The 17551-nt window shown below is 36.3% G+C and overlaps 1 protein-coding gene across 1 annotated transcript; it reads right to left on the reverse strand.

Annotated features, from left to right (window-relative positions):
• Positions 1-491: 491 nt before the first annotated feature.
• On the reverse strand, positions 492-6629 carry LOC149543369 (uncharacterized). The gene is made up of 11 exons (XM_089796281.1): positions 5762-6629; positions 3794-3991; positions 3643-3714; positions 3448-3543; positions 3193-3272; positions 2982-3057; positions 2481-2691; positions 2181-2377; positions 1902-2010; positions 1487-1576; positions 492-1393 (listed from the first exon to the last, which is right to left on the reverse strand). Exons 1-11 carry the CDS (start codon positions 6533-6535, stop codon positions 651-653), a joined length of 2646 nt encoding a protein of 881 aa, XP_089652407.1. The 5' UTR covers positions 6536-6629; the 3' UTR covers positions 492-650.
• Positions 6630-17551: the final 10922 nt, after the last annotated feature.

Consider the following 17551-nt stretch of genomic DNA (forward strand, 5'->3'; position numbering starts at 1 on the left):
TAAGCTTCATTCTAACACTAAAAGTGTTAAATAGTCAAAGTTGATTTATTTTTTCCAAGCTTAATTTTCTCCTTACTGTGTGATGTTTAAGAGTGGCCACAATCTCAATCTCTAAGATTATTACAAACTATTAAACTTCTTCCCCTCAATTTATGTCACACTCGCAAGCATCATAACACCTAAAAACATAATTCTTCCATTCTCAAATCAAATTTAGTTAAATGCAATTGGTGAATAATTCCATTAAAAAAAGTTTATATACATCCATTTGTTTTGAAACTCTAAACTACAATTATTGTCACGCATACGTACATTGCAGAGGCATGATTTCTACGGGACATTAATAATTTGAAAGTATCAAAAAAAGGCTAAGAGCCGCACAGAAGAAGGGAACGTGGAATTTTTTAACGTGGCAAGAAAACTTCCACCAGAGGTTGCTTATATTAAATGTTTCATACGGATGTGATTAGAACACTTACAAGGAAACGAGCTTATTCAATAAAAAGCAGTCTGTGTGCTTCTGATGATTGAAAATGACTCTTCTTTTCTGTAACAGCAATTATTAAACAAGGTCATCCCGTTAAAATTTAATATGAGAGAATCTTAGCATGTTTATAATGTTGTACTGACATGCCAACATACAAAAGATTCTAAGTTGTGATGTTAAAATAGGATGTATAGAACTCATCCATGTAGCTGTGGAGGGGCTTGAGCAGATAGTTTCTGTTTGATCCACTAGCAATGAAACTAATGGGATGATATGAACTGATTCCTGGAGCTCCAGTGTAACTAACTGAATCTTTGAAACTCCCATCAACTGTACTAGCCTTGCACTTCAATGAAATTTCTTTTGAAGATGATTCTTCTCCAAAGAGAAAGCAACTCGGCAGACTTATGGACTCAAATGATATGGTATCCCTTTTACCATCTAACCCTTCCACTGCTTTGAACATTATTCCTTCACTTTCAGTGGTTATTTTTGCAATTGTAGCTGGCTTGTCTGCTCCTTGGTGTGTAATAGCAACTCCAGGTTCATTAAAAAGTTCGAGATAGACATTCTTCCCAATTAAATCCATGGCTGATTCATATCCTTTCTCTCCCTTTGAAGGATCGACCACTCTAAAAGTGGAATGAGTTGCTTCCTCTGTCCCAACCATTGGAGCTTCGCTCAGAAAAATGTGAGTATTATTTTGTTGAATTACAAAGGGTTTTCTACCAGATCCTTGGTGAAAGCTAAACAATTGAGAGGCAGATATTGCTGGAACTGGTTTTATCCAATCATTTATTGAAGATCCTTTCTCAACTTTAAGGTCCCATCCCTTATCACTCATGCCAACAAGTAGATATGGACCAAAAAGAACTGCTTGAATAGTTTTAGCTGCTTCACGAGTATCTGCCAAGGATATATATTAGATTTATCTGTTAGTTTATGGGAAATAATTGTATTGAGCATTACTTTTCACCTATGATTTTTTCTAAACATTACCTTTGATCTTCTCTGTCCTAAGGCCAATTGGTAATGACAAAGTCACCTTATCTCCAGAACTCCATTTTCTTTTAATGGTCAAAAAATTCCCTGCAATTTCATTAAAACAATCAAATAATTAATTACTGTATAAATCTCTGTTTTCAAAAATATCTCTTTCTCATAGATATATTTAATATATTAATTACATATTTGAACATTATAGATATAATCCTATCATTAAATTAATTAAGAATTAATATAATATTAAATATAGAGAGAGAGTTATGCATCACCATAAAAAATATTAAGCCATTCTAAAAGTATGGACAATATATAGAACTAGAACAATAAATAGTGTATTCAAGAATAATCTTTATATCTTTGTTTATTTATCTAAAGGAAAAAACCAATGAAAGAAAAAGTAAGAACATACCAGGAGATAGTGAGAGTTCTTCTTCATTCAACATTGCAATTGCACTTTTAGATGTCCAAAATGGTATTCGTATATTTAGAGTAAAATCTACATCGTTGATCTTTTCACTCTCCAATTATCAAGAGAAAACAAAAAAAAAATATTAGATTGAATATATAAACTATAATGATTAATTGATATATGAAAAATGATTTATAGAAAATAATTTTGTTTGTGTTTAAATTTTATCATAACATGTTGAATCTTTCATTCCACTCTAAATAAGTATTCGGATTTTACCTTATATGAAGAGAATTCTATTGAGATCTTGAGATTTGGATCATAAGAAAATAGAGGTTGAATTACTTGCTTCAAGTTAAATCCAACATTATCCCAAGAAAATGTGCTAGGTATAAATTGCATGATGTACAAATTACGATTTACACCACTCTCTTCAAAATATATAGAATCTCCGAATTTAGAAAATGATTCACTAGCTGTTCAAAATTATAAGAATGTAAAATTAAATAATATCCGTAATTTTATTTTTTTTAAATAAAAATAATAATTTATAAAAATAATAATTAAATGAAATTTTACCTGTACCATAACAACACCAAAATGAATCATACAAAGTACCCCAACCGTGATAACTCTGAGCCTTTGAAACTCCAGCTCCTTGAGGTTGCATATAAATGAAAACCCCTGGGTCTGTTCCTCTTAGTCTTCCAAGTATACCATTTGTCAAGACACGTTCATAGTAATCTGCATATTTAAGATCTCTTGTCCATCGAAACAAGTGTCGAATGACCTATGTTCATTTTTTCAAAATGTGAGGAACATGTATAAATAGTTGTGTGAATTCATTATAGAAGAACAATATTTCAATTATATTATAATATATTCTTTCTATTGATAGAGAAAAATGAAGGTTTTATTCAAGTTATTTTAAAAATTAACATTTATAACAGAGTAGCAATATATATTATGTTATGTAGAATAATAGATTTACACTTTAGTTATTTATGTTCAGTTATGTTAATTTGTCTTTCAAATCATATTTATATCTAAACGTTAGTATTAAGGGAAGTAAGAAAAAACCTTTAATAAGTTGTATGAAGTACATGTTTCTTCAGTTTCGGTAGAAAGTGAATCAAGCATTCTCTTTGGATCCTCCCTTCAAAATAATAAAATATTTTGTCAAACAAATATAAAAGAATATATTCTATTAATTTTTTTTTAAATAGAAATTTTAATTGTTTCAAAAATATTTTATTTTGTTACTTTAAATTAAAAATAAAGATATACTGACCAAAATTCACCACTAGAAGTTCCGCCAGTTGCCCATGCATGTGATGAATTTACAATGTCTACAAAGAATGTACTTATTTCCTATCAAAATAAAAAAACAAATATTTAGAATTCATTATTGAAATGAAATTTTAATATTTTCCACTAAAATTATTTGTTATTAAACATTGAAAAAATGAATGCATTATTAGTTTATGAAAGAAAATTGAAAATACAATCTATATATTTACTTTTATATTATTCTACACTCAGTTACCTTGTAGAGTGGGTCACCTGTGACCTCATATCGCATTTGTGAACCCTTAACCACAGGAATATGTGTATTCGCATGAAATCCAGAGAGACTATCCGCCTGTGAACAGTTAGAAACAATATACAAAATAATAAAATGCCAATTTTACATTTAACGTCAAACATCATTGAAAGGAGATTTTATGTACCAGAGAAATACCTGCACAGCTAGTAACCCTAAAAAGCAAGGCTTGTCAAAAAGATGCGCAAGCTCCATATGTTTTGGATTTTTCTGCACCAAATGTTACTTAGAATTTGTAAACAAATGTAAAATTAAAGGTTAGCAAAGGTAGAAGGGGGAAGAGCAATACAGAAATGGTGTAGAGGCGATAGAGAACATCATTCATGCCACCAGTCTCTTCATTCAAAGAAGTCCAATGTCTCTCTATTGTCCACCGTTTTATCACTCTTTTCACACGCATGTAAAAGTAATCAGCCATCCACGTCGTCATGTTCAGTGCTTGTTTATTTCCAGCTATGCTGTATTGATCTAGCAATCCTGTCATGATCTGGTAGTAACCCATGCCAAGCAAAATAATGTGTGTTATAATAAGCTCAAAATTAATTGACAAATAGGGTAAGTAACTAGTACAATGTATCTATTGTCTTCTAGCATGCATTAGTATTTGTCTTAATTATAAGCATGAAAGGATATACAGAATCAATAGCAATTAGAGGGTGGCCGAGATAGAGAATATATAGCAATTAGAGGGTGGCGGAGATAGAGAATATATATAGTGCAAGGTAATTAAATTCAAGTATTCAACGTAATTCAAGGTAATTAGTGTGTATATATATATATATATATATATATATATATATATATATATATATATATATATATATATATATATATATATTGCAAGATAATTAGAATTAAAAATATATTAAATATCTATTGTTTAAATTATTTAAAATAAATATTGGATGATAATGGTACAAATTAATAGAATTTCAATATAATAATTGTAATATTTTACAATAATTTTAACTAATGTATAGTTAAGTTAAACATTATTTTCTAATTTTAAGTGGATGCTTATGTTCAATTTTTAATTATAAGAAGAAGAAAAAGTTGTAAGGTTTTGTGTATTGAGGTGGCAAAATACTTATTGAGGTTGATTCTTGACCAAATTAAGCTGAACTACAATTTAAAAAGTTGTTCTAAATTTAAGTTAGTGCTCATTTGAAATTGTATAATGAGTGAGTCTCAAACAAACGTGAGATATTTCAATGTTACAAATTCTTAAATATTGATTAAAACTCTCAAGTTATAGGGTTAAATGCAATAGGTCTATTCTTCAAGTCATTTAAAAATAGACATAGAGAGAACTGTTTTCTATTTTAGAAGCCTAAAAGACAAATGTAGTGCAATTCTTCAAAGTACAAAAGGACAATGGATTGAAATACAAGATTAACGAAAAAAAGAGAGGGAGATCCAAATAGGGAAGGACCAAAAAAAAACTTCTATTTTAGAGGCCTAAAAGACAAATGCAGTGCAATTCTTCAAAGTGCAAAAGGACAATGGATTGAAATACAAGATTAATGAAAAAAGAGAGGGAGATCAAAATAAGGTAAGGACCAAAAAAATAGAGTGCAATGTTATTAGACTAATCATCTTCTTTTTGAAGACATTGAAAAATAAATAGAATTATGATAGTTGTACAAATTAGTATAATTTTTAACATTTTAGTTTTTTTATAGAGACCTCTGAGATAAGAGGTTCACAAAGACTCTTGCCTATAATTTTCAATATTATTATAATTAAGTGTAGACCTATAAAAGACAACACAGTATGGTACTCCATTTAAATATGACATATTAGATGAACCAAACAAGCAGATCAAAGCATAGATAAATTCTATAAACAAATCAAACCTCAAAATACACCATTTAAATCAAATCTAATAAACAAATTGTCCACGTACGATATTAAATCCACTATATATCTGTTGAAACTATTCAAAAATGGACACGGCTATCCTCCCTACAAACTGTATAGTTGGTCAATTTTCAAAAAATCGAAAACATAGTAATTTTTTTCGAAAATTTCAACATCTGATCTTCATGATCAGCATAGTTTTGTAGTCGAAAACAACAACAAAAAAAGTAGAAAAAAATTACTACGTTTTGATGAATCTGGAAAAAAAAAATTAACTTTGTTTTGTCTTTTAGTACATTTTGTATTGAATTAGCCGATCCTTTTAAAAATTAACCGTTACATTAATATTTCAGATACCCTGAAATAACAAATGCAGTGGAGGTAGAAAGAAGCTTACCTTGTGAATGGTATAATACGGTGCCCAGACATCTTCAACGGCCTCAAAGCGATCAAAGAACTCGGAGGGAAAAGCAGAAAGATAACCAGATCCCATGGCATTCTGGCAGGCAGCAAGGGCAGAAACAAGGGAGGTCATCTTGTCAAAGAGGGCAGCATCATGAGTAGAAGCCCACATGAGAGCAGTGGCGCTCATGTAGTGCCCCACAAAGTGCCCTCTCAGCTCCACCGTGTCGTTCTCCCATCCTCCGTACGGCTTCCCAGGAGTGGCCAGCCCCGCAGTCTTCCTGAAGCTCCACACCAAATTGTCCACATCCAACATCATCAGATACTTCAGATTCGTCTGCTGCGCAATCCCATACACAGAACCGGGATCCAGACGAACGTTGTGCAAGGGAACCTCCTGCAAAAAGCCTCCCTCAACAGTAGTAATGTTGTTGTTATTAATAGGAACCTCTCTCAATCTCCTGTACATCATTCTCCACTTGAAATCCTCCTGTGCGTCTTCCAGATTTTGCCTGCGATTGCGAGGCTTGAGAGAGCTCCAGAAGTCCTCGTCGGTTGGAGTGAGATGTGCAAAGTGGGAGTGCACAGCTGCTTTCCACGCCTCGTCATTGGAGGACTCCACCTCGTAGCGAAGTGTGTGGGAAGACTGATGCGTTGGAATGTTTGTGCACTCTTTCAGCTTTCCCCACACGCAGCTGCATTGGAATACTAGCGCTAGCACTACCACTAATACACTATTTACACTGCCAAATTCTCTTGATTTCCCCATTATCAACTTATAACTCTCTGTATTATCTTATCTACGGCGCCCCTGAAGATTTGGGTGAACTGAGAGGAATATTTATAGTGTAGTGGCTCAGACGGTTGATCCGCTTTTGCGCTGTGGATAAGCATTCCATGTCATCGCCTAAGCTTGGTAATTACAGATATTGCGGGTTTCCGATGTCGATTGGACCAGTTTATTAAGCAAAATATGGGTTCCGTGTCAGCTTCAAGATATATGAGGAGAGTCACGCGTCGATCATGGTATAACAAAATTTCAAATCCAGTTTATGTATATCGGTTTTGAGAGGCCATATTCGAGGGTTCTTTTTTTAAAGAGGTAAATTCTGTTAAGTTTCCCATCTAAAATATCTTATTACATTTTTAACTTATTTTGAAAGTTCTACTGTATAGTTTTCTTAACTAAATGTGCTGACAACACAGGTGTTAGCAACTCTTTTATGCACATGGTGTCTACAACATAGAAGTTAGCATCTAATTTAAGCACATGGTGTCTACATCATCTCAATACGAGATACACCTTGTCATACTTATCCTCTCATGCGCAATGGAAGATAATCCACTTTTGGTGGAAATGTGTTTAGTTCTCATGCTTATCTCCTAGCTCATTTTAGAGACATTCTAGATGCATCTTAAAAGCCTTTATATACAGGCACTCCTAGTGTGTATATCCATAACATTACATGAATACAATTTCATTTTGTTATTATGATCATACCTTTTGGTCCATTTTTGTGCTAGTGCTTGAGTTCGTTGATCCTAGGTGATTTTGCCCTAAGGCAAATTCTTACAATAAGTGATGGTTTATGAAATCTATCTTTAATGAGAATGAATGGAATACTTAACACTCATTAGATCAGATGATATTCTACAATATTGCTAGTGTCTTCGTATTTTAATTTTCAACTTGTCAGTTAGTAGAAAATGTTATATTATTTTAATGACTTTATAGAATTCTTTATGATTAGATTAAATAAAAGAGTTAAAATCAATTACAAGACAAAGTGTATAACAATAATTGCATTGTTAAAAGATATAATAAAATACAAAATTAGAATGAAAATCTCATAAACTTATTTTACAATTTTTTCAACTTTCAATATTACAAAAATTATATCTCAATTCATTTCCTTTCATATATCAATTCATTTCATTTCATATTCTACTAAATCCAATCAAGTATATCTCAATATAATATTTTTATAATTTTATATAAATCCATTCACAAAATTGAGGGAAAAAAATGTTGTAAAAAAATTAAAACAAAATTACAACCATTGATTTTAGCTTATTTTCTTAATTGTTACCATATGGAGACGCTAGATTATTTATTTTTACTATATTTTTAAATGATATGATAACATTCATTAAAATGACCACAAATACAATTTCAAATTCTTCCTCGCATCAATCTACTCTAGATCTTCTACAATTCGAGGGAGAGATATGAAGTAGAAGAAAGATAAGGTTCCAATTACAAGCATAATATAAAATGGTATGAAGTAGAAGAAAGATAAGGTTCCAATTACAAGCAAATCAATAAAAATAAATCTGTATAGCTAATATGGAACCCAAAATGCAAGTGCAATATATTTGTGGACCATAGAGTTTAAAACGTAAGTAATGTCACTCTATATTTAGGCCCAAGATCCTCCCTCATCCACTAAGTCACGCCGAGAGTTGGGCGGCTAAGTGAAATAGGGAGAATTTGAATTGTCGTCCAAACTAATCTCATGTTTCTAGGTAAAGCATCATTTAAGCTATTGAAGTGGGTTATAAAGAAACAAGCTTATATATACCTCTATATATATTACACCAAGAGTAATCATTCTCGAGGCACCTATTTTTATTTAATCCCAAAGTTATTTTAATCGAAGTTGGGATTAATGAAAATAAAAATAGGCGCCTTGAGAATGATTACTCACAGCGTAATATATATAGAGGTATATATAAGCTAGTGGCAGTCGCGACGCAATAGGAAAAATATTTACTTTTTATTTTTTTATTTTGATAAGGTTTCTATAAAATTGTTAATTAATTTTTAATTAGAGTTGTATGAAGTTACTATAAAATTGTGCTTCAAAATATTTTTTAAAATTTAATATAAGGAGTTTAATATAGATTAAAAATATATATTTTATTTTTGGGATATTTTAATGTAAAAGGTTATAGTCATACATAGATATATGGTTAGGGACAAAGTTACCATTATAGTTAATGTTAACCTTAGGAATAGAATTAGGGTTAGGGTTGGAGTTAGGGTTAGGGTTTGAGCTATGGTTAAGGTTAGGGATAGAGTTATGGTTATGGTTATTGTTAGAGTTATGGTTAAGGTTCAAATTAGAGTTATGTTTATGGTTAAGGTTAGGGTTAGAGTTATGGTCATGGTTAAGGTTAGGGTTAGAGTTATCATTATGGTTATGATTAGGGTTAGTGTTAAGGTTATAGTAAGGCTAAGGCTAGGGTTAGGGTTAAGGTTTGAGTCAAGGTTAAGGTTAGAGTTAGGGTTAGGGTTTGAGTTAGGATCAAAATTAAGGTTAGGGTTAGGGGTATGTGCAGGATCATGGTGTACCAAACTATGGCCTTAAGTGGCAGTGAAAAATCAGCAAATCAGGTTTATGTCAACTTGACACATAATTTTGAAGTGGTTATGGACTTTATATCAAAAAGTTGTAAGAAAATAATTTGTAAAAAATTAAATTTAGTTTCTAAACTACTAGGCCTTATCAGGAGAAAAAAATAATTGATTGGTCAAAAGTTTGAATTCTAATGCAGTACTAAGAAAATTTCAGGGCGAAAATAAAAAGTAGGTGTATGTCTGACCACCTTAATCAAAATCAAATCATAATATTTTTTTAATATAATTATAGATATGAAAACTAGACTCATGCCCGTATGTGACGCATATTTTTTGATATTTTTATTCCAAATAAACAATTAAATATGAATTTTTTACCAAAACTTTTTCAGATTAAAAAAAGTCCCGTGTTTGACTACCCTAACTAATAGAAAATTTGACCAAATTTTATTTTATTTTTTTTCTTATACTATGTGAAGTATAGAATGTGACGCAACTTTTAGATTTAAAAAATGTTATACCGTTTGAAAGTTATAGCTATTTTTCATTAAGTATGTCAATCAGCACTTTACAATAATCTTCATTGATAATTAACTGATAAATACTTATCGAATTCAAAATTTGACAGAAAATATATTGATGGAATCTAGAGAGCGATATTAAAAAACCTATTTTGTTTCATTCAATTTTGATCAAAATAACATTGTCAGACGGCTACCCGAAGTCTGAGTATCACAAAAACTCTCTCTAAACACGTCTTTGGAGTTGACCGGGCAGGCTTGGTAAATACCAAGCCTGATCGGATATCCAATTCCAAATCGGATATCCGATATGGGTTGGTAGTCAAATTTCAACAAAATTCAAATTTTGGAGGCAAATTCAATTTAAACGTTCTAGTTTTTTATTTTTAAATTATTTCACTTAGATTAATATGTAAAGACATATTTTAATTTTATATATATATATATAACGTAATGTAAACATACAAGATATAATCTAGTAATATATAATAATATCTTATGTTAATCTTATTACAATCTATAAATATAATTTATATTAATATTCTTTTTACTAAATATAATAACGTAATATATATATATATATATATATATATATATATATATATATATATATATATATATATAAAATACGTATTATATATTATTATATTAATATGTATGTTATTAATATATACAATAACGTAATATTTTCATTAAATGTAATATGTATTATATATTATTGGATTAATATGTATAATAATATAATATATATATAACAAAGTAATATTTTTATTAAATATAATATATATTATAAGTATTATTATATTAATATGTATGTTATTAATATATCTATATAATAACGTAATATTTTCATTAAATATAATAATGTAATATATATATATATATATATATATATATATATATATATATATATATATATATATATATATATATATCTGTGTGTGTGTGTGTGTATTATTAATATATATGTATATTATTAATATATAAGAGTCAAAGGGGGTCATAGGGTGACCTATGACCCTCTATAACCCATTAAATGATGATATATGTCTATAGGGGTCCTAAGCCTCCTAGGGACATATTCGAATGGGTATTATGCATCAAAGGGGGTCATAGGGTGACCTACGACCCCCTTTGACCCATTAAATGACGACATATGTCTAGGACCCCTAGGGACATAGTTGAATCGTTCATATGGGTCAAAGGGTGTAATAGGGTGACCTATGACACCCTTTGACCCATTAAACGACGACATATGTCCCTAGGGGTCCTAAGACCCCTAAAGACATATTCGAATGGGTAATATGGGTCAAAGGGGGTCATAGGGTGACCTATGACCCTCTTTGACCCATTAAATGACGACATATGTCCCTAGGGGTCTTAGGACCCCTAGGGACATATTCGAATCGTTCATATGGGTAAAAGGGGGTCATAGGGTGACCTATAACCCCCTTTGACCCATTAAATGATGACTCTATGGGTCTTACGACCCCTACGAACATAGTCGAATCGTTCATATGGGTCAAAGGGGGTCATAGGGTGACCTATGACCCTCTTTGACCCATTAAATGACGATATATGTCTCTAGGGGTCCTAGGACCCCTAGGGACATATTCGAATGGGTAATATGGGTCAAAGGGGGTCATAGGTCTTTGACACATTAAACGACGATATATGTCTCTAGGCTTCCTAGTACTCCTAGGGACATATTCGAATGGGTAATATAGGTCAAAAGGGGTCATAGGGTCACCTATGACCCTCTTTGACACATTAAACGACAACATATGTCCCTAGGGGTCCTCGGACCCCTAGGGACATATTTGAATGAGTAATATAGGTCAAAGGGGGTCATAGGGTGACCTATGACCCTCTTTGACTCATTAAACGATGACATATGTCACTAGGGGTCCTAGGACCTTTAGGAACATATTCGAATTGTTCATATGGGACAAAGGGGGTCATAGGGTGACCTATGACCCCCTTTGACCCATTAAATGATGACATATGTCCCTAGGGGTCCTAGGACCCCTAGGGACATATTTGAATCGTTCATATGGGTCAAAGGGGGTCATAGGGTGACCTATGACCCCCTTTGACCCATTAAACAACGACATATGTCCTTAGGGGTCCTAGGACCCCTAGGGACATATTCGAATGGGTAATATGGGTCAAATGGGGTCATAGAGTAACCTATGACCCTCTTTGACCCATTAAACGATGACATATGTCCCTAGGGGTCCTAGGACCCCTAGGGACATATTTGAATCGTTCATCTGGGTCAAAGGGGGTCATAGGGTGACCTATGACCCTCTTTGACCCATTAAACGATGATATATGTCTCTAGGGGTCCTAAGACCCCTAGGGACATATTCAAATGGGTATTATGGGTCAAAGGGGGTCATAGGTCAAAGGGGGTCATAGGGTGACCTATGACTAGGACCCCTAGGGACATATTTGAATCGTTCATATGGGTCAAAGGGGGTCATAGGGTGACCTATGACCCTCTTTGACCCATTAAACGATGATATATGTCTCTAGGGGTCCTAAGACCCCTAGGGACATATTCAAATGGGTATTATGGGTCAAAGGGGGTCATAGGTCAAAGGGGGTCATAGGGTGACCTATGACCCTCTTTGACCCATTAAATGATGACATATGTCCCTAGGGGTCCTAGGACCCCTAGAGACATAGTTGAATCGTTCATATAGGTCAAAGGAGGTCATAGGGTGACCTATGACCCCCTTTGACCCATTAAACGATGGCATATGTCCCTAGGGGTCCTAGGACCCCTAGGGACATAGTCAAATCGTTCATATGGGTCAAAGGGGGTCATAGGGTGACCTATGACCCTCTTTGACCCATTAAACGATGATATATGTCTCTAGGGATCCTAGGACCCCTAGGGACATATTCGAATGGGTAATATAGGTCAAAGGGGGTCATAGGTCACCCTATGACCCCCTTTGACCCATTAAACAATGACATATGTCCCTACGGTTCCTACGACCCCTGGGGACATAGTCAAATCGTTCATATGGGTCAAAGGGGGTCATAGGGTGACCTACGACCCTCTTTGATCCATTAAACGACGATGTGTCTCTAGGAGTCCTAGGACCCCTCGGGACATATTCGAATGGGTAATATGGGTCAAAGACCCCTCGGGACATATTCAAATAGGTAATATGGGTCAAAGGGGGTCATAGGGTGACCTATGACCCTCTTTGACCCATTAAACGACGATATATGTCTCTAGGGGTCCTAGGACCCCTAGGGACATATTCGAATGGTTAATATGAGTCAAAGAGGGTCATAGGGTGACCTATAACCCTCTTTGACACATTAAACGACAACATATGTCCCTAGGGTTCCTCGGACCCCTAGGGACATATTTGAATCGTTCATATGGGTCAAAGGGGGTCATAGGGTGACCTATGACCCCCTTTGACCTATTAAACGATGACATATGTCCCTAAGGGTCCTAGGACCCCTAGGCACATATTTGAATCATTCATATGGGTCAAAGGGGGTGACAGGGTGACCTATGACCCCCTTTGACCCATTAAATGACGACATATGTCCCTTAAGGACATATTCGAATGGGTAATATGGATCAAATGGGGTCATAGGGTAACCTATTACCCTCTTTGACCCATTAAACGATGACATATGTCCCTAGAGGTCCTAGGACCCCTAGCGACATATTCGAATCATTCATATGGGTCAAAGGGAGTCATAAGGTGACCTATGACCCTCTTTGACCCATTAAATGACGATATATGTCTCTAGGGGTCCTAGGACCCCAAAGGACATATTCGAATGGGTATTATGGGTCAAAGGGGGTCATAGGTCACTTCTTTGACCCATTAAACAATGACATATGTCCCTAGGGGTCCTAGGACCCCTAGGGACATAGTCGAATCGTTCAAATGGGTCAAACGAGGTCATAGGGTGACCTATGACCCCCTTTGACCCACTAAACGATGACATATGTCCCTAAGGGTCCTAGGACCCTTAAGGACATAGTTGAATCATTCATATGGGTCAAAGGGGGTCATAGGGTGACCTATGACCCCTTTTGACCCATTAAATAACAACATATGTCCCTAGAGGTCCTAAGACCCCTAGGGACATAGTCGAATCGTTCATATGGGTCAAAGGGGGTCATAGGGTGATCAATGACCCCCTTTGACCCATTAAACGATGACATATGTCCTTAGGGGTCCTAGGACCCCTAGGGACATATTCGAATGAGTAATATGGGTCAAAGGGGGTCATAGAGTGACCTATGACCCTCTTTGACAAATCAAACGACGACATATGTTCGTAGGGGTCGTAGGACCCCTAGGGACATATTTGAATCGTTCATATGGGTCAAAGGGGGTCGTAGGGTGACCTATGACCCCCTTTTATCCATTAAACGACGACATATGTCCCTACGACCCCTAGGGACATAGTCGAATCGTTCATATGGGTCAAAGGGGGTCATAAGGTGACCTATGACCCTCTTTGACCCATTAAACGATGATATATGTCTCTAGGGGTCCTAGGACCCTTAGAGACATATTCGAATGGGTAATATGGGTCAAAGGGGGTCATAGGTCACCCTATGACCCTCTCTAACCCATTAAATGACAATATATGTCTCTAGAGGTCCTAGGACACCTAGGGACATATACAAATGGGTAATATGGGTCAAAGGGGGTCATAAGGTGACCTATGACCCTCTTTGACCCATTAAACGATGACATATGTCCCTAAGGGTCCTCGGACCCCTAGGCACATATTCGAATGGGTAATATGGGTCAAAGGGGGTCATACGGTGACCTATGACCCTCTTTGACTCATTAAACGAGGACATATGTCCTTAGAGGTCCTAGGACCCTTAGGGACATATTCGAATTAGTCATATGGGTCAAAGGGGGTCATAGGGTGACCTATGAACCCCTTTGACCCATTAAACAATGACATACGTCCCTAGGGGTCCTAGGACTCCTAGGGACATATTCGAATCGTTCATATGGGTCAAAGGGGGTCATAGGATAACTTATGACCCCCTTTGACCCATTAAACGACGACATATGTTCTTAGGGACATATTTGAATGGGTAATATGGGTCAAATGGGGTCATAGGGTAACCTATGACCCTCTTTGACCCATTAAACGACGACATATGTCCCTAGGGGTCTTAGGACCCCTAAGGGCATATTTGAATCATTCATATGGGTCAAATGGGGTCATAGGTCTCTTGACCCATTAAACAATGATATATGTCTCTAGGGGTCCTAGGACCCCTAGGGACATATTCGAATGGGTATTGTATGTCAAAGGGGGTCATAAAGTGAACTATGACCCTCTTTGACCCATTAAATGATGACATATGTCCCTAGGCGTCCTAGTACCCCTAGGGACATAGTCGAATCGTTCATATGGGTCAAAGGAGGTCATAGGGTACCCCCTTTGACCCATTAAACGATGACATATGTCCCTAGGAACCCTAGGGACATAGTCGAATTGTTCATATAGGTCAAAAGGGGTCATAGGGTGACCTATGACCCTCTTTGACCCATTAAACGACGATATATGTCTCTAGGGGTCCTACGAACCCTAGGGACATATTCAAATGGGTAATATGGGTCAAAGGGTGTCATAAGTTGACCTATGACCCTCTTTGACCCATTAAACGAGGATATATGTCTCTAGGGCTCCTAGGACCCCTAGGAACATATTTGAATGGGTAATATGGGTCAAAGGGGGTCATAGGGTGACCTATGACCCTTTTTGACCCATTAAACGATGATATATGTCTCTAGGGGTCCTAAGACCCCTGGGGACATATTCGAATGGGTTATATGGGTCAAAGGGGGTCATAGGGTGACCTTATGACCCTCTTTGACCCATTAAACGATGACATATGTCCCTACGGGTCCTCGAACCCCTAGGAACATATTTGAATGGGTAATATGGGTCAAAGGGGGTCATAGGGTGACCTATGACCCTCTTTGACCCATTAAACGATGACATATGTCCTTAGGGGTCCTAGGACCTCTAGGGACATATTCGAATGGGTAATATGGGTCAAATGGGGTCATAGGGTAACCTATGACCCTCTTTGACCCATTAAACAACGACATATGTCTCTAGGACTCTTAGGACACTTAGGGACATATTTGAATAGATAATATGGGTCAAATGGGGTCATAGGTTAACCTATGACCCTCTTTGACCCATTAAACGATGACATATGTCCCTAGGGGTCCTAGGACCCCTAAGGACATATTCAAATTGTTCATATGGGTCAAAGGGGTTCATAGGGTGACCTATGACCCTCTTTGACCCATTAAACAACGATATATGTCTCTAGGGGTCCTAGGACCCCTAGGGACATATTCGAATGGGTATTATGGGTCAAAGGGGGTCATAAGGTGACCTATGACCCTCTTTGACCCATTAAATGATGACATATGTCCCTAAGGGTCCTAGGACCCCTAGAGACATAGTTGAATCTTTCACATGGGTCAAAGGAGGTCATAGGTTGACCTATGACCCTCTTTGACCCATTAAACGACGACATATGTCCCTAGGGGTCGTTCATATTGGTCAAAGGGGGTCATAGGGTAACCTATGACCCCCTTTGACCCATTAAATGATGACAGATGTCCCTAGGGGTCCTAGGACCCCTAAGGACATAGTCGAATCGTTCATATAGGTCAAAGGGGGTCATAGGGTGAGCTATGACCCCCTTTGACCTGTTAAACGACGACATATGTCACTAGGGGTCCTAGGACCCCTAGGGACATATTTGAATGGGTAATATGGGTCAAAGGGGGTCATAGGTCAACCCATTAAACGACGATATATATCTCTAAGGGTCCTAGGACCCCTAAGGGCATATTCGAATTGGTAATATGGGTTAAAGGGGGTCATAGGGTGACCTATGACCCTCTTACCCATTAAACGACGATATATGTCTCTAGGGGTCCTATTACCCTTAGGGACATATTCGAATTGTTCATATGGGTCAAAGGGGGTCATTGGGTGACCTATGACCCTCTTGACCCATTAAACGATGATATATGTCTCTAGGGGTCCTAGGACCCCTAGGGACATATTTGAATGGGTATTATGGGTCAAAGGGGGTCATAGGTCACTTTGACCCATTAAACAATGACATATGTCCCTAGGGGTCCTAAGACCCCTAGGGACATAGTCGAATCGTACATATGGGTCAAAGGAGGTCATAGGGTGACCTATGACCCCCTTTGACCCATTAAATGACGACATATGTCCCTAGGGTTCCTAGGACCTCTAAGGACATAGTCGAATCGTTCATATGGGTCAAAGGGGGTCATAGGGTGACCTATGACCCTCTTTGACCCATTAAACTATGACATATGTCCCTACGGGTCCTACGACCCCTAGGGACATAGTTGAATCATTCATATGGGTCAAAGGGGGTCATAGGTCACCCTATGACCCTCTTTGAGCCATTAAACGATGATATATGTCTCTAGGGGTCCTAGGACCCTTAAGGACATATTCGAATAGGTAATATGGGTCAAAGGGGGTCATAGGGTGACCTATGACCCTCTCTGACCCATTAAACAACGATATATGTCTCTAGGGGTCCTAGGACCCCTAGGGACATATTCGAATGGGTAATATGGGTCAAAGCGGGTCATAGGGTGACCTATGACCCTCTTTGACCCATTAAATGATGACATATGTCCCTAGGGGTCTTCGAACCCCCAGGGACATATTTGAATGGGTAATATGGGTCAAAGGGGGTCATAGGGTGACCTATGACCCTCTTTGACCCATTAAATGATGACATATGTCTCTAGGGATCCTAGGACCCCTAGGGACATATTCGAATCGTTCATATGGGTCAAAGGGGGTCATAGGG

Source organism: Cupressus sempervirens, chromosome 8 (genome assembly GCF_028749045.1).
Source record: "Cupressus sempervirens isolate cs-2001-9-10 chromosome 8, ASM2874904v1, whole genome shotgun sequence".
NCBI classification, from domain to species: Eukaryota; Viridiplantae; Streptophyta; class Pinopsida; order Cupressales; family Cupressaceae; genus Cupressus; species Cupressus sempervirens.